The sequence below is a fragment of the Protopterus annectens genome, chromosome 2.part2, assembly GCF_019279795.1.
Source record: "Protopterus annectens isolate FY-2018-M chromosome 2.part2, PAN1.0, whole genome shotgun sequence".
In the NCBI taxonomy this organism is placed as follows: domain Eukaryota; kingdom Metazoa; phylum Chordata; order Ceratodontiformes; family Protopteridae; genus Protopterus; species Protopterus annectens.
The window spans coordinates 103,364,139-103,380,466 of record NC_056730.1 but is presented as its reverse complement, the minus strand read 5'-3'; the positions used below and the strand labels follow the sequence as shown (position 1 = coordinate 103,380,466).

At 44.7% G+C, this 16,328-nt stretch overlaps 1 protein-coding gene across 1 annotated transcript in view; it reads right to left on the bottom strand.

Moving 5' to 3' along the window:
* LOC122795556 (interleukin-6 receptor subunit beta-like) overlaps positions 1-16,328 on the bottom strand; it is a 1,057,822-nt gene that overhangs the window by 697,394 nt on the left and 344,100 nt on the right. The window contains exon 5 of the mRNA XM_044063785.1: positions 7,039-7,193. Coding sequence (XP_043919720.1) covers positions 7,039-7,193 — 155 coding nt within the window. The remainder of the gene's footprint in view (positions 1-7,038; positions 7,194-16,328) is intronic.

Here is a 16,328-nt window from a genome sequence, read left to right as displayed (position 1 = left end):
TTTTGGGACAATGATGTATGTATTTAAGGTGGACAGGTCGAGAATTGGTCTCCAACTTTTTTCCTTTCTTGGAACTAGGAATAGTCTGGAGTAGAACCCTTTCCTTGCTCTGCTGCTGGCACTCTTTCCACAGCTCTCATGTTTGCTAACTCCATTATCTGGCGAGAGCCTCTGTTTTGATTTGGAGGTAGATTTGGCATTCCTCTTTTGACTGGAATAGTGTGGAAGTGAAACCGTAACCTTGATCTATGGTTTGTAAAATCCACTTGTCCTTTGTTATGTAGTGCCAGTTCTTTGAAAATAAGGTTAACTTTCCGCCTAGAGGAGCTGCTATTTGTTCCCTGGTAGGCGGTATAGGGTTAAGTCACTGTGGTTGTGTTGATGTAGTGGCAGTGGCCGTGTCTGTGCCTCTGTTGTTACCTTGCCACTGTCTTCCTCTGTAGGCACCTCCTCTGGATTGGTTTCTGCCTCTGGAACGCCTATTCCTGCCCCTTTGAAATTTTGTGGAGTCAGGAAAGGACCAATTTTTGGCAGGCCAGTTCCTGCTAAACCTTGGGGTTGAACCTGCAAGAAATCTTTAACAGTTTGAACAGATTTTGCCTTTTCTTCCATTTTCTTCATAACCTGCTGGGCAGATGTACCAAACAAACTTGTCTTGTCCATAGGAGCATCTAGCAACTTAGCTTTAACATGATCCGTAAAGCTTGTTCCTTTAGCCATGCATGCCTTCTTATCACTGTGCCTGTCATGGCTGATCTAAATGAAGCCTCCAGTGCATCATAGCCACATTTTAAGGAATGGTTGCTAACCTGTTGTATGTTATTTACCATATCTAATACATATTTCTTATCAAGAGATTCATCAGTGGTTAGTTTTTAGTTAACTGATCCAGCATAAACTCTTGGTATTGTATCATGTGAAACTGACAGTTTAAAGCTCTAGCTGAGAGAGTAGCTGAAGTGTAGACCTTTTACCCCATCTGTCTAATGACCTTGCTTCCCTTTCAGAAGGAATAGGGTTTTAGCTATGGTCGGCTACTGCCTTGGGGCCCTGGGATATAGTTTCTGGGTCTGCAAGTGGAGCCTTGTAAAGGTGGTGATGAGTATCTGGCACCCTGTAAAATCTGTCTGGTTTGGTAGGGGCTGGGGTAAAGAATCTGGAGCGAGCAAGCATCATTGAAAGCATCATCCACCACAGAGAGAACAGGGGTATAGCCAAGGGCCTGTGCTGAGGGAGGTGCAGAAAGGTCCTAAGTCTTTTTCTGAAGTCTGAAAATCCTGTTGCTGCCATTGGAACTGTTCTCGCATGGCATGCAAAGTTTCCCCAAAGGAAATTCTTCTGGTGGGGAAGCAGCTGGGATGGATTCTTCAGCATCAGAATCTTCAAAATTGGAGAAGGGAGCCTCTGGCTGGTCAGTTATGTCTGATTCATCAGCAGAATCATCAGAGGACACTGGCTCCAGGGGCTCTGGCCTAGCTCTCTTCTCTGGGGCTGAGAGGCCCTGTCTGGGTGAGATTGAGATCCTCTAATTAAAGAAATTAAATCTTCTGCCAAGGTAAGCATTTGAGAACTAGAAGAGGGCCTGGATGGGGGTGGTTTAACAGGCACTGTTTTAGTAGTCTTGGCAGCTTTAGCCCTGGCGAAGGCCTTAATGGACATGGCTGCTGGAGGCCTAGCAGCACCACGTGCTGGGGTAGAAACATCCAAGGGATGGTGTCTGATAAGTCAACCACCGTAGTGGGTAAAATTTCTGAAGTCGTTTCAAGAGTTGTAGCAGGGCACCCAGTTGTAGGAATAGGTTCAACTGTACTTTGTTCAGTTTTCTCGGTTTCGCCGAAACCGAGACACTCAGATTTGCTTGACCAAGGTTTCGCCGAAACCGCGGACCCGAGTGTTGGTCTTTATCTTTGCGTTTTTGCCAGATTGGGTAGTCGGAGGCTCCGGCGGCATAATGTACGCAAAATCAGAACGAAAAACTGTTCTGCGAACTCCGACCGACGCCTAAGCGTTCGTCGGTTGAAGGAAGCACAGGCCGAACAGGCTGCTACGTCGTGGGCTGGGCCTAAACAAGGCAGACAGTAAGAGTGGAAATCTTTATGAGGTATTTGTTTCCACAGTTTAAACAATTGTTAACTTTTTCTGACATCGGCTGAGGCAAGAAAAGGTCCCCAACGGGGTACTTAGCTTTAGAAGTCTTCGAAGTAGTATTCGGTAGAAGTAATCTCTGGATCCGACCGACCGGCACTTGCGAACAGCTTCTGCTTCGGGCGCCACGCGGCAAGAAAGACTGAGGAAAATGGCGCCGGCTGATGCCTTTATACCCGAAGACCAACAGAGATGACGTCGGGTGGAGTGCGACATCAGCCGAAGCCGGACCCGGACTTTGGAATCCGGCCGACTGAAGGGCTGCCTGACGACAGGACAACCCACTTGTTATGACTGCAGATGCATCCATGAAGGACATCGGAGGTATCTTCTGCAACTTTGATAGGAACATGCAGGTATGCCTCCTTGAGGTCCAACGTTACTAGCCATGCTTTCTTGCCCAACATGGGAAGAAGCTGCTGTAGTGTTAGCATCTTGAATTTGGGTACTTGTAAGAAGGTGTTTAGAATTGAAAGGTCCAGAATTGGTCTCCAGGCATTGTCCTTTCTGGGGACTAGAAAGAGTCTTGAGTAAAATCCTTGGCCTTGCTCCCGTGTAGGTACCAGTTGAATGGCTCTCCTGTCCATAAGAGCTGTAATTTGTTTTTGTGCCTCTGCCCACTGATTTTGTGGCAGGTTTGGCATTCCTCTTTTCGTTGGCAAGGTGTGGAAATGGAATTTGTATCCTCGTGAAATTATGTCTAGGACCCATTTGTCCTTTGTGACGATGTGCCAGTTGTCTGAAAAAAGTGCTAGTTTGCCTCCCAAGGGAGCTGCCAAGAGAGTGTTGCTTGGCCATATGAGGTGTAAGTCATTGAGTTTGCCTTCTAGTAGTTTGGGGCCTGTCTTCTCCTCCCTTCTGTGTTGCAGTGCCCCACTGTCGAGGTTTGTATTGGGCTTGTGGTTGCCCTCTGCCTCTTGGATGTCTGTATTTACCCCTCTGTGGTCTGTCAGTAGCTAGAAAAGACCATTTTTTTGTTGGCCAATTTCTGCTGAAGCGAGGGGGCTGTACCTGTAGAAAATCTTTGACTGTCTGCATAGATTTTTGCCTTATCCTCCATTTTCTTTAAGACTTCTTCTGCTTTAACTCCAAATAGGACATCCTGCTTTAAGGGAGCATCTAGAAGCTTTGCTTTAACATGATCAGGCAGAGTTTGTTCCTTTAACCAAGCATGCCTACGTATAACAGACCCAGTGACAGCTGCTCTGCAGGAAGCCTCTAAAGAATCAAACCCACATTGTAAAGTATGTTTGCCCACCTGTTCAGCTGCATGCAACAGATCCTGCATTTCTTTCAATTCAGACTGTTGAGGGAGTGTGCTCATTTTTAGTCTTAACTGAGACATTAGAAATTGCTGATATTTTAGCATGTGAAATTGACAATTTAGTGCTCTCATAGCTAGAGTGGCTGAGGTGTAAACCTTTTCCGCCCACCTGTCTAGTGATCTGGAGTCCCTTTCAGAGGATACAGGATTTTTTGCCATAGAAGCCTTAGCCCCTTTGGGACCCTGGGAGATCGTCTCTGGATCAGCAACAGGGCTTTTATAAAGGAATTTGTGGGAGTCAGGCACTCTATAATATCTGTCTGGTTTGGCTGGAGCAGGAGGCAGAGAATCTGGATTCAAACTAGATTCTAAGTAAACATCATCCACAATGTCTAAAACTGGGGGGGATGGCAAGAGGTCTGTGCTGGGGGAGTAAAAGAAACTCTCTGAGCCTTTTCTTTGAGTCAGAGTAGTCCTGACCTTCCCAGTGAAAATGTTCCCTCATAGTGTGTAAAGTTTCCCCAAAGGAGTAGTCTTCAGGGGGAGAAGCTGAGGGAATGGAATCCTCAGCATCAGAATCTTCATAAGGGGGAAAAGAGTATCTTTTGTCGGGAGGGGGTTGGGAACCCCTGATTAAAGAGATCAAATCTTCCGCCATTTTAAGCATCTGTTTCTTAAGCATGGGGCCTTGAACTGGAGACTGAAGTGCAGTCTTTTTTGGTTTAATAGGAGTCTTAAAGCTTAGGATACGTTTTTATGGTAAGCATCGTCGGTCTGAAGATGCCTTCAGAAACTGAAGGTGTTTCTGCAGCACCGACATCTCTTTCTGCAGTGTCGTCGGTAGGGGCTAAACAAAATGGCTGTGTCGGCCTAGCACTCTCCATCAAAGGCTCCGAAGCGGTCTCGGGTTCCAAATCTGCGGTAGCCAGGGGCTGCATAGGAGCCTCACTGAAAACCGGTGAACCGGAGACCGGCCCAGCCGAGGCCTCGGAGTCTGGCTTGGGTCTAGGCTGCCTGTCCTTATCCTTGCGTTTTTTGTGCATGCCGGTAGTCGGTTGCTCCGACGGCATTGTGTAGTTAAATTTTCTACCGAAGTAGTGTCGTGCGAAATCAAAGTGTCTTTTTATAGTACGCTTATTGAACCTAGCATAAAAGCGACAACCAGTGACGTCGTGGTCTAGGCCTAGGCAAGGTATACAGTAAGAATGAAAATCCTTATGAGGTATTTGCTTCCCACAAGAAATACAATTGTTAACTTTTTCTGACATCGGTCTGAGGCAAGAAAAGTTTCCCCAATGGGGTACTTAGCTTTATTGAAGACTTCGGATCTGAAATTCGACTTCGAAAATCTCAGGAGTCGGCCGACTGGCACTTGCGAACTGCTTCTGCTTCGGAAACCGCTCGGCAAGAAAGACTGGAGAAAATGGCGTTGGATGCATTATATACACCCCTGGCGCACTGACGTCAGGGAAGAAGCGACAGCAACCGACGCCGGACCAAGACTTTGGAATTCAGGCCGACTGCGGGACCACCTGACGACAAGATAACCCAAGTGTGATGACTGCAGCAGGATAACACGATGAACATCTCTCTGAGCCTTTTCTTAGAATCAGAGTAGTCCTGGCCTTCCCAGTGGAAATGTTCCCTCATGGTATGTAAAGTTTCCCCAAAGGAGTAGTCTTCAGGGAGAGATGCTGAGGGAATAGAGTCTTCAGCATCAGAATCTTCATAAGGGGGAAAAGCGTAATCCTGCTCCTCAGAAGAATCTGAAGAAATAGAAACCTGGTTAGAGGAAGCATAGTCCTCCTCTTGTCTTGGCCTTTTATCAGGAGGGGGATGGGAACCCCTGATTAGGGAAATCAAATCTTCAGCCATCTTAAGCATCTGTTTCTTAGGCATGGGGCCTTGAACAGGAGACTGGTGTACAGTCTTTTTTGGTCTTAATGGAGTTTTTAGCTTAGCATAAGACTTAATGGTGAGTGTAGTCGGTCTGAAGACACCTTCTGAAACCGAAGGCGTTTCTACTGCACCGGGATCACCTTCTGCTCCGGTGTCGGAAGGGCCTAATGAAGCTGGTTGCGATGGCCTAGTACACTCTGTTTGAGAATCCGAAGCTGTCTGGGGTTCCATTTCCATGGTCGTCAGGGGCTGCGTGGGCGCCTCACTGAAAACCGGAGAACCGGCGACAGGCCCAGCAGAGGCCTCGGAGTCTGGCTTGGTTCTAGGCTGCCTGTACTTATCCTTGCATTTTTTATGCATGCCAGTCATCGGCTGCTCCGACAGCATGATATAATTAAATTTCCTACCAAAGTAATGTCGTGCGAAGTCAAAACAGAGTTTGATAGTTCTTTTATTAAGCCTAGCACAAAACCGACAACCTGTGACGTCGTGGTCTGGGCCTAGGCAAGGAATACAATAAGAATGGAAGTCCTTATGAGGTATCTGCTTCCCACAAGAAATGCAATTGTTAACTTTTTCTGACATCGGACTGAGGCAAGAAAAGGTTCCCCAATGGGGTACTTAGCTTTATTGAAGACTTCGGACTGAAATTAGATTCGAAACTCTCAGGTGTCGGCCGACCGGCACTTGCGAACTGCTTCTGCTTCGGGCACCGTGTGGTAAGAAAGACTGAAGAAAATGGCATTGGATGCCTCTTATATACTCCTGGCACACTGCCGTCAGGGAGGAAGCGACAGCAACTGACGCCGGACCAAGACTTTGGAACTCTGGCCGACTGCGGGACCACCTGACGGCAGGATAACTCAAGTGTGATGACTGCAGCAGGGTAACACGATGAACATCTGCTCATGAGAGGGAAGACAACTACCTCTAACAAAGTGATGAAATAAGGGCAAACTAATAACCTACTTTCAAGTCCACTAAACTATCACCATTTGCCACCTATCAATTGCTGTTAGACAGATGACCCATACAAAAATGAATCTGGGAGATGTTTAGCTCTTTGCCCATTTCCTCAATTCCACTTCTGCAAGACAATGAGCAATAAGAAAGCACTTGAATTCTGACTGGCATTACTGCTGAATGGTGATATTACATATACCTAGCAAACAACTACCAGAAATGTCAAATATGGTGCTATCCCTTTTCATCTTTTTCTAATCTATCAGTTTACGCATTCCAAAAAACAAATACTTCTACTGGATGGACTCGCTTCAGAAGTTCTCTCAAAGATGCTGAATAGTTGAAAAAGTTCTATCCAGATGTTCTTTAGAAGCAGTAACTATTATGTCATACATAGGTTCATAGTTACTAGACATGCGGTCCTGGAGACCACTGAAGTGACTAGTTTTATTTACCAACTACCCCCAGAGCACCGTCTAGGTAAGTGACCTAGACTAAACAAATAAAGGTTGAGCAAATTAATTCTGTATCATAGGAAGCAGCCTGTTAGCCCTTTGCCTTGATCCCCCATGCTAACTGGAAGACAAAGACCCTAGGGAGGCTGAAACAGACAACCTTTGAATGCCTTTTACCATTTTACTACAAGTCCAATGTGCTACTTAGTGTGCCACACAGCCACACATAACTAAGCAGAGTTTCCCTAAATGACAAGCAGCAACACTACAAGATAAACTATGCACATTTTTATAAAGCAAAAATCGTATTACCTCAGTGAAGTTGATGCTGTATTTCATTCTGTATCGAATTACAAATTTCAGTTTCATCTCTTGCTCACGATATGGATTTTCCCATTCCACTTTCAAACCACTTGGTAGCTCAGGGATGGCTGTAACGTTGAGGATATCTGGAGCCCTTGGTTTTACTTAAAGAAGGGAAAAAGTCACTAACTACACCACATCAACAGTAATTCCTACTTTAATACCTACTGGAGTGTTGAATTATACAAGTGAAATAAGGCAACTCAAATAATGTAAATGTTTTTAAGAAGGACAGACAATTTAGATGCCTCTACATCACTTTCCTAAGTATGTAGACAATATCACAACATCAATAAGAGCCAAGCCATCTAAACTAAATTTAGGGAAAAAAAAGAAAAAAAAAGAAGAAACTACTTAGCTCCATACAGCAAAATCAACAGAATACTGGCATATAGCACAAAATCTGTAAGGCACCAGGAAAGTACAGTTGTGTACACTTACCATAAATGTAGATGGTCGAGTGTATTCACTGTTGCAGTCATTACATTTGGGTAATCTGCTGGCAGGTTACCCTCAGTCGGCCTGAATAACAAAGTCTTGGGTCCTGCGTTGGTTGCCGTCTCCTCTTCCATGACGTCAGGGGTATAAAACATGCAGCCGATGCCATTTTAATCAGTTTTTCTTGCCCCAGATGTCAGGTGCCCCCCAAATGGGGGACAAAAAAATAAAAATATTTAGAGCACAAAAAAATTTACCTCTAACTAAAAGAAAATACACCAAAAGGCTTTTGAGCACAGTAAAGGAAAGAAGAGGTATAATAACAGAGAAATAGGGGGCTGGCGGGTGGGTAACAAGGACTGCAACAGTGAATACACTCGAACATCTACATTTATAGTAAGTGTACACAAATGTACAATGTTCTTCGTGTTTCACTGTTGCAGTCATTACATTTGGGTAGAATCCCAAAGCTATGGTTGGGTGGATGGAATTATACAGCATTAGGAGCACCTATAAGGCCCTGCAGGACAGCAGTGGCAAAGCCTGCCTTGGATTTAGAGAAGAGAGGTAAATGGTAATGTTTGGTGAACGTATGAACTGAAAGTAACAGCTTCTAGAATGTCTCTGGTAGGAACCCCTCTAAGAAAAGCTGCAGAAGTAGATGCAGCCCTGGTGGAATGGGATCTGATCCCCTTGGGGACAGGTTTACCAAGGTAAATGTAGCAGAAATGAATATAAAGGCGTATCCATTTTAGAATAGTCTGCTTTGAAATAGCCTTTCCCTCTGCCCCTGCAGCAAATGCCACCAGTAATTGCTCAGATTTTCTTAGAGATTTTGTCCTGTTTAAGTAGAATCCTGGCTGTCTGTGTACATCCAATGAATGCAGAATCCACTCCCCCTTGTTCTGTGGATTTGGGAAAAAAGTTGGCAGGTGAATGGTCTGATTAAGAGCCACACTAGATACCACCTTAGGCATAAAGGATGGATTGGTCCTGAGGGCCATCCTGTCCGGATAAAAGATAACGAAAGGCTCCACTGCCATGAGAGCCTGTAGCTCTGACATCCTTCTAGCTGAAGTGACTGCTAAAAGGAAAGCTGTCTTCCAAGGGAGACATTTTTATGTCTGCAGTAGCAGCTGGTTCAAAAGGATGTAGGGTGAGTTTTTCCAGCACAAAATTGAGGTCCCATGCAGGAGTAGGTGCTCTGCTGGGAGGTCTCAAATTTTTGGCCCCTCTGAGGTACTGCTTTAGCAAGAAATGAGAAAAGAGAGGAGGCTCTGTGTTGTAATGAGCCAAAATGTCAGAGGCATGGATCTTTATGGAAGAAAAAGATAGGCCCTTATGAAGCATCTCAGTTAAATATTGCAGAATCTGAGGAATGTTGGGCATTGCTGTGTTTATTCCTTGCGCTTGATTCCAGGCACAGAATCTTTTCCATTTATCAGCATAAGACTTTCTAGTACTAGGCCTTCTAGCCTCCAAAATGACATCCATCACAGGTTTACTGAGAGGTGTGACTGATGAAATTAATTGATTAGCCATGTTGCAAGATTCAGAGTTTGGAGTTGAGTGTGCAGAATTTGACAGTAGATAAGGTGAATGAGGCAGGTACCACGGAGGTAGGTGTGACATATTGCGTAGGAGGGGGTACCAGTGTTGGCGAGGCCAGTCTGGAGCAGTCAGAAACATTTTTGGTTTTTCCTGTCTGACTTTTAGTAAAACCTAGGAGAGCAGAGGCAGAGGGGGAAGGCATAGACTGATAGTTTTTTCCAGCTGAAGGATAGAGCATCCACTTTCTAAGCTTTTTTGGGATGAATCCTTGCGCAGAATTTGTCCAACTTGTAGTTTTGGGGAGAGGCAAAAAGATCTATGTCTGGGCTCCCCCATCTTTGTGTCAACATGCTGAAGATTTGTGGATCCAGTTTCCATTCGTATGGGTCCATAAGGTTTCTGTTTAGTTTGTCTGCCAGAGTATTTTGCTTTCCTGGCAGGAAATGAGCTTGTAGATGTATCTGGTTTAAGTCAAGGCTGTGTTCCACAAAGCCATGGATAGTCTGCAAAGGGGGTAGGAGTGGGAACCCCCTGCTTGTTTATGTACCACATAACTGTGGTGTTGTCCATCTTTATCAGTAGTTGTTCTGGATGAAGAAAGTCCTTGAAGGCTGTCAGAGCGTTCTGTACAGCTAGCAATTCTTTTTGGTTGATATGCAGGTGCATTTGAATTGGGCTCCATATGCCCTGAATGCATCTCCCTGCCAGATGGGCCCCCAAAGCATAATCTGATGCGTCCATAGTCAGGGTTTGAGTGGCGGGGGGGGTGAATGATAGTCCCTTGTTTTGGTGATAGGCCTCTGCCCACCACAGGAACTCCTGCTGCAGGCAAGGAATGATAGGAATCATTATTTCCAGGCTGTGACAATGTTGACTCCATAAGCTTTTTAGGTAGCATTGAAGTTTCCTCATATGCAGTCTTGCACATGGAATTAGTAGAATACAGGAAGCCATGAACCCCAAGGGCTGCAGAACTTGTCTTGCAGATAGCTGGGTTTTTGTGGCCACTTGTTTGAAGTATGTCATCGATTGAATTTCCTTGTCTGGCATGAGGTAAGCCATCTGGGCAGTTGTCTTCAAGCTTGCACCCAGGAATGTAATTATTTGACAGGGTACCAATTGTGATTTATTTTCGTTGATGGTGTACCTTAGGCATGTTAGAAGGCTTTTTACAAACGCCAGATGTTGTAGAAGAGTGTCCTTGTTTTCTGTCTGAATTAGACAATCGTCCAGATAAGGATAAATTTGAATGTTTCTTTGTCTGCAGAATGCAATTACTGGTGTCAGGCACTTTGTGAAGACCCTGGGTGCAGTAGATAAGCCAAAGGGCAGTGCAGAGAAAGTACAGTTGTGTACACTTACCATATGGTGTTGGTAGAGGCCTGCAACTTGAAGGTAGCGGGTATCAGGGGCTGCAAAAGTGCCTCACTGAGTACCGGCGAACCGGTGACTGTATTAGGAGAAGCTTTGTCTTCGGTTTTGGATCGCGACTGCCTTTCTCTGTCCTTTTCTTTGCGTTTTTTATGTACTCTGGTAGTCGGGTTGCTATCCGACGACATTTTGGGTAGTTAAATCTGTTTCCAAAATACTTAGATGCAAAAATATACAGAAGCTTAATAGTGCGTTGGTTAAATCTAGCACAAAACCGACAGCCAGGCACATTGTGATCAAGGCCTAGGCAAGGAATACAGTATAAATGGAAATCCTTATGAGGTATTTGCTTCCCACAAGTAATACAATTATTAACTTTTTCTGACATCGGTAAAAAGCAAGAAAAAAGTTTCCCCAACGGGGTACTTAGCTTTAGTGAAGACTTCGGTTCTGAAATTCAAACAGAAATATTTCAATAGTTGGCCGACCGGCACTTGCAAAATGCTTCTGCTTCGGGCACCGCGTGGCAAGAAAGACTAAAGAAAATGGCGTCGGCTGCATGTTTTATACTCCTGACAACCTGATGTCATGGAAGAGAAGACAGCAACCGAAGCAGGACCCAAGACTTTGGAACTCAGGCCGACTGAGGGCAACCTGCCAGCAGATTACACAAACGTAATGACTGCAACAGTGAAACACGAAGAACATATGGTAATGCAAATAGCCTGCTTTGAAGTGGAGGTATCCTCTGCAAGATTCCCTGATTGGGATATGCAGGTATGCCTCTTTTTAGTCTAGAGTTACCAACCAGGTATCCTTGCCCAGCATAGGTAGTAACTGTTGTAGAGTCAGCATCTTGAATTTTGAAATGTCCAGGAAAGTATTTACAATGGATAAGTCCAGAATTGGACGCCATGATTTGTCTTTTCTGGGTACCAGGAAAAGTCTTGAATAAAACCCTCGTCCTTTTTCCTTTTCTGGTAATGGTTGAATAGCCCCCATATCCATGAAGGACATAACTTGTTTCTGGGCCTCTGCCCACTGATTTGGAGGCAGATCTGGCCATCCTTCTGGAAATGGCAACGTGTGGAAATGAAATCTGTATCCCCGGGACACTATATTTAAGACCCACTTGTCCTGGGTAATTAGATGCCAATTTTGTGCATGAAGTGCTAGTTTTCCCCCCAAAGGGGTTGCCAAAGGATAAGTGCTTGGAAATGGCAGAGGAAAGTCATTGAGACTGTTTACCATAGGGAGAGGCCTTGCTACTACCAGATTTGGAGGTGGAGGCATCCCATTGTTTTGTTCTGCAAGTTCCTTGTGACTGAAACCTGGAGCCTTTGGAATGCCCGGCTTTGGCCTGAGCGGCTCTGTTGGGTACTGGAAAGGATCAATTCTTAGTAGGCCAGTGCCTACTGAACCTGGGTGGCTGCACTTGTACAAAATCTTTTACAGTTTGCATAGATTTAGCTTTGTCTTCCATCTTTTTCAAAACTTCTTCTGCCTTATTACCAAACAGACTGTCTTGTTGTAAAGGAGCATCCAACAATTTTGCTTTAACATGATCAGGCAGATTTTACTCCTTGAGGCAAGCATGCCTTCTTATCACAGATCCAGTTACGGCGGCCCTGCAAGAGGCCTCCAAGGAATCAAAACCACATTGCAAAGTATGTTTTCCAACTTGTTCACCTGAATGCAATAAATCCTGTAACTCTATTTTCCACACAGTCAGAAATCACCACCATTTTCTGTTTCAGGAAGCTAGGGTTGCCACCTTTTCAAATGGCCAAAGTGGGACATTTTCGGGACACACATCAGATTTTACAGGCAGACACATACCCACGGTCAGTACAAAGTATAGAACTTAACTTTTTTTCCTAAATAAAACTTATTCTTGTAACAGTTTAGTTGCTTATTATGTTTCTTGTAACATTTAGGTATTTCAGATACAGAAATAACTATTTTATGCAACTATTACATAAAATGTGGGAGATAATTATGTCCTACAATCTCAGGACATTTGCGGGACTGTCCCTCTCAAAGTGGGACAGGTGGTAACCCTACAGGAAGCCCGTGACATGCTGCTGATATTTAAGCATATGAAATTGACAGTTTAAAGCCCTGACTGCCAGGGTTGCAGACGTGTAAACCTTCTTACCCCATCTATCCAGCGCCCTGGAGTCTCTATCAGAAGGGGTAGGATTTTTAGCAGTAGAAGCCTTAACACCCTTGGGACCCTGAGAAATTGTTTCAGGGTCAGCAGTAGAGTTTTTAAAAAGAAACTTGTGAGAGTCACAAACCATGTAGTATCTTTCTGGCTTACTAGGAGCCGGAGGCAGGGAATTAGGAGCCATGCTGGATTCTGAGAAAACATCATCAACAATGTCTAAAACAGGAGGTATAGCCAAAGGCCTATGCTGAGGAAGAAAAAGGAAATCCTTAAGCCTCTTTTTGGATTCTGAAAAATCCTGACTCTCCCAAAGAAAATGTTCCCTTAAAGTATGCAAAGTTTCTCCAAAAGAAAAATCCTCAGGAGGAGAAGCAGAAGGAATGGATTCTTCTGCATCAGAATCCTCATAAGGTGGAAAAGAAAATTCCTGATCAGAAGAGGAATCAGAAGAAATGGACACCTGATCTGAAGATTCGTAATCAGTGCCTTGACTAGGCCTCTTAGCAGGAGGGGGTTGGGAACCCCTGATCAAGGTAATTAAATCCTCAGCTATTTTGATCATTTGTTTTTTAGGCATAGGGGCCTGAACACGTGGTCCATGTGTTGTTTTTTTGGACATCGAAGTTGGTTTTGGCCTTGTTTTTGATGATGGCGTTGGTTTAATATACAAATATTTAGGCCTGAAAACATCCTCAGAAGCCAGTGCCTGCTCAGCGGCTCTGGACCCATCTAAGGGAAAGACATCCGCGGATCCAATACTTGAAGTGTCTCGTGGCATACCGGACTCTGAATGTGTCTTGGTAGAGGCCTGCAAATCAAAAATAGTGGGCATCAGGGGCTGCAAAACGCCTCACAGAGTACCGGCGACGCTTAGGAGAAGCTTCGTCGGTTTTGGACCTCGACGGTCTACTCCCTGTCCTTTTCTTTGCGTTTTTTGTGTATTCCAGTAATTGGATTGCTATACGACGACATTTCTGGATAGTTAAATATTGAGCCAAAATATTGAGATGCAAAAATGTATCTATGCTTAATAGTGCATTGATTAAATTTAGCACAAAACCGACAGGAAGGCACGTTGTGGTCAGGGCCTAGGCAAGGAATACAGTACAAATGAAAGTCCTTATGAGGTATTTGATCCCCACAAGTAATACACTTATTAACTTTTAAAGAAATTGGTAAGGAGCAAGAAAAATGTTTCCCCAATGGGGTACTTAGCTTTAGGTTGAAGACTTCGGTTCTGAAACTCGAAAACGAAAATTTCAGGAGTCAGCCGACCGGCACTTGCGAACAGCTTCTGCTTCGGGCACCGCGCGGCAAGAAAGACTGATCAAAATGGTGTCAGCTGCATGTTTTATACCCCTGATGACCTGACATCATGGAAAAAGAGACAGCAACCGACGCAGGACCCAAGACTTTGTTATTCAGGCCAACTGAGGGCAACCTGCCAGCAGATTACCCTAATGTAATGACTGCAACAGTGAAACACGAAGAAAGTACAGTTTTGTACCTACCATAAATGTAGATGTCCGATAGATATGCAACTGCAGTCATAACATATGGGTTGCCCTGCCTCAGGCAGCCCTCGGTTGGCCGGATTCCAAAGTCTGGGTCCGACGTCGGCTGATGTCGCATTTCTCTCCGACGTCAGAGCGGCTGGAGTATATAAGCATCAGCCGACGCCATCTTCTTCAGTGTTTCTTGCCCCAGATGCCAGGTGCCCTCCAAGGAAGGCTGTAATCAAATTGGAAGACAATAATGGGTTTCCAGACAATAAATAAGCAATAAACAGATACACCATAACAGATATCCCCAGCTAAGGATAACAGGGAGAGGAGTGGACCCAAGGCATAGAGGGAAGGAGGGAGGGAAAACCCGACTGCAGTTGCATATCTATCGGACATCTACATTTATGGTAGGTACAAAACTGTACTATGTCCTTCAAGAATGCAACTGCAGTCATAACATATGGGTTGAATACCATAGCTTATCTGGGGGAGGTGGTATGCTCTAAGAAAAGGATGGTGTAGCTATCAATCCCTGCAGGACTGCCGAAGCAAAGCCTGCTCTGGATCTGGAATATAAAGGGAGGTAGTAGTGTTTGGAAAATGTATGCACGGAGCTCCATGTAGCAGCTTCCAGAATGTCTTTTGTAGGCACCCCTCTTAAAAATGCTGTAGAGGTGGCTGTAGCTCTGGTGGAGTGTGGTCTGACATTGGCTGGCACACTCTTTCCATGGAAGGAATAACAGAATCTGATGCAATGTCCAATCCATTTTGAAATTGTCTGTTTGGAAATTGCTTTTCCTTGTACTCCAGGCGCGTAAGCTACAAAAAGCTGATCAGACTTCCTACTGGTCTTGGTTCTGTCTAGGTAGTAGTGAAGTTGTCTGTGTCCAAGGTATGTAACAGTCTTTCCCCTTTGTTCTCAGGATTGGGAAAGAAAGTGGGCAGGTGAATTGCTTGATTTAAAGAAACCCTAGATACCACTTTTGGCAGAAAGGTAGGGTTGGTTCGTAAGGAGACCCTGTCTCTATGAAAAGTTATGAACGGTGGTATTGCCATTAAGGCCTGTAATTCCGAAATCCTTCTTGCTGAGGTAATGGCCAGCAGGAAAGCTGTCTTCCAGGAAATAAATTGTAACTCCACAGAAGCTGTTGGCTCGAAGGGAGGTAGAGTCAATTTTTCTAGGACAAAATTGAGGTCCCAAGCTGGTACTGGTGCCTTTCTTGGGGGCTTTATATTCTTGATTCCTCTAAGAAATTGCCTTAACAATGGATGTGAAAACACAGGTGGATCAGTGTTGTATCTAGCTGAGATAGCTGAAGCATGTATTTTTATGGAAGAGTATGAGAGTCTGTTATGCAGCATATCTGCCAAGTATTCCAGAATGAGTGGAATGCTCAAAAGTGATGCATCATGACCCTTGTTGGTATTCCAAATGCTGAATCTCTTCCATTTGGCTGAGTAAGCCTTTCTGGTGGATGGTCTACGGGCTTCTGTTAGTATCCGCTGAACTTCCTTGGAGAGAGGTAAATTGAGGTTATTTATGGGATTTCCCAAGCTGTTAGCTGTAGCGTTTGGATGTTGGGATGAACTGTCCTGAAGTTGTGTTGAGTCAAAAGTTGGGACCATTGTGGAAGGGCCCACGTTCTGTTGTGACATATGCTCCATAGTAGTGGGTACCAGTGTTGTCTTGGCCAGTCTGGAGCTATTAGGATCCCCTTCGGCTGCTCTGCTTTGATCTTTAATAACACTGTGGTCATCAGTGGCAGAGGTGGAAATGCATAAATTATTAGGGAGCTCCAGTTGAATGAGAGGGCATCTATTTTCCATGCTTGTGGATGATATGTCCTTGACCAGAACGTTTGTAAGTGATGATTGAGGTGGGAGGCAAATAGGTCTACGTCCGGCCTGCCCCATATCGAGGTGAGTCGTATAAAGATGTCTGGATGTAGCCTCCATTCATGGGGGTCTAGGAAATTCCTGCTTAGAATGTCTGCCAGAACACTGTCTTTGCCTGGAACAAACTGGGATTGTAACTGTATGTTTAGACCCAGTGATTTTTCCCAAAGATTCATTGTCAGTCTGCAAAGGGGGTAAGAATGAGTGCCCCCCTGCTTGTTTATGTACCACATCACAGTGGTGTTGTCTGTCCGTATTAGTAGGTGGCCTTGTTGAAGTTGTTGTCCAAAGGCCTCGATGGCATGCAT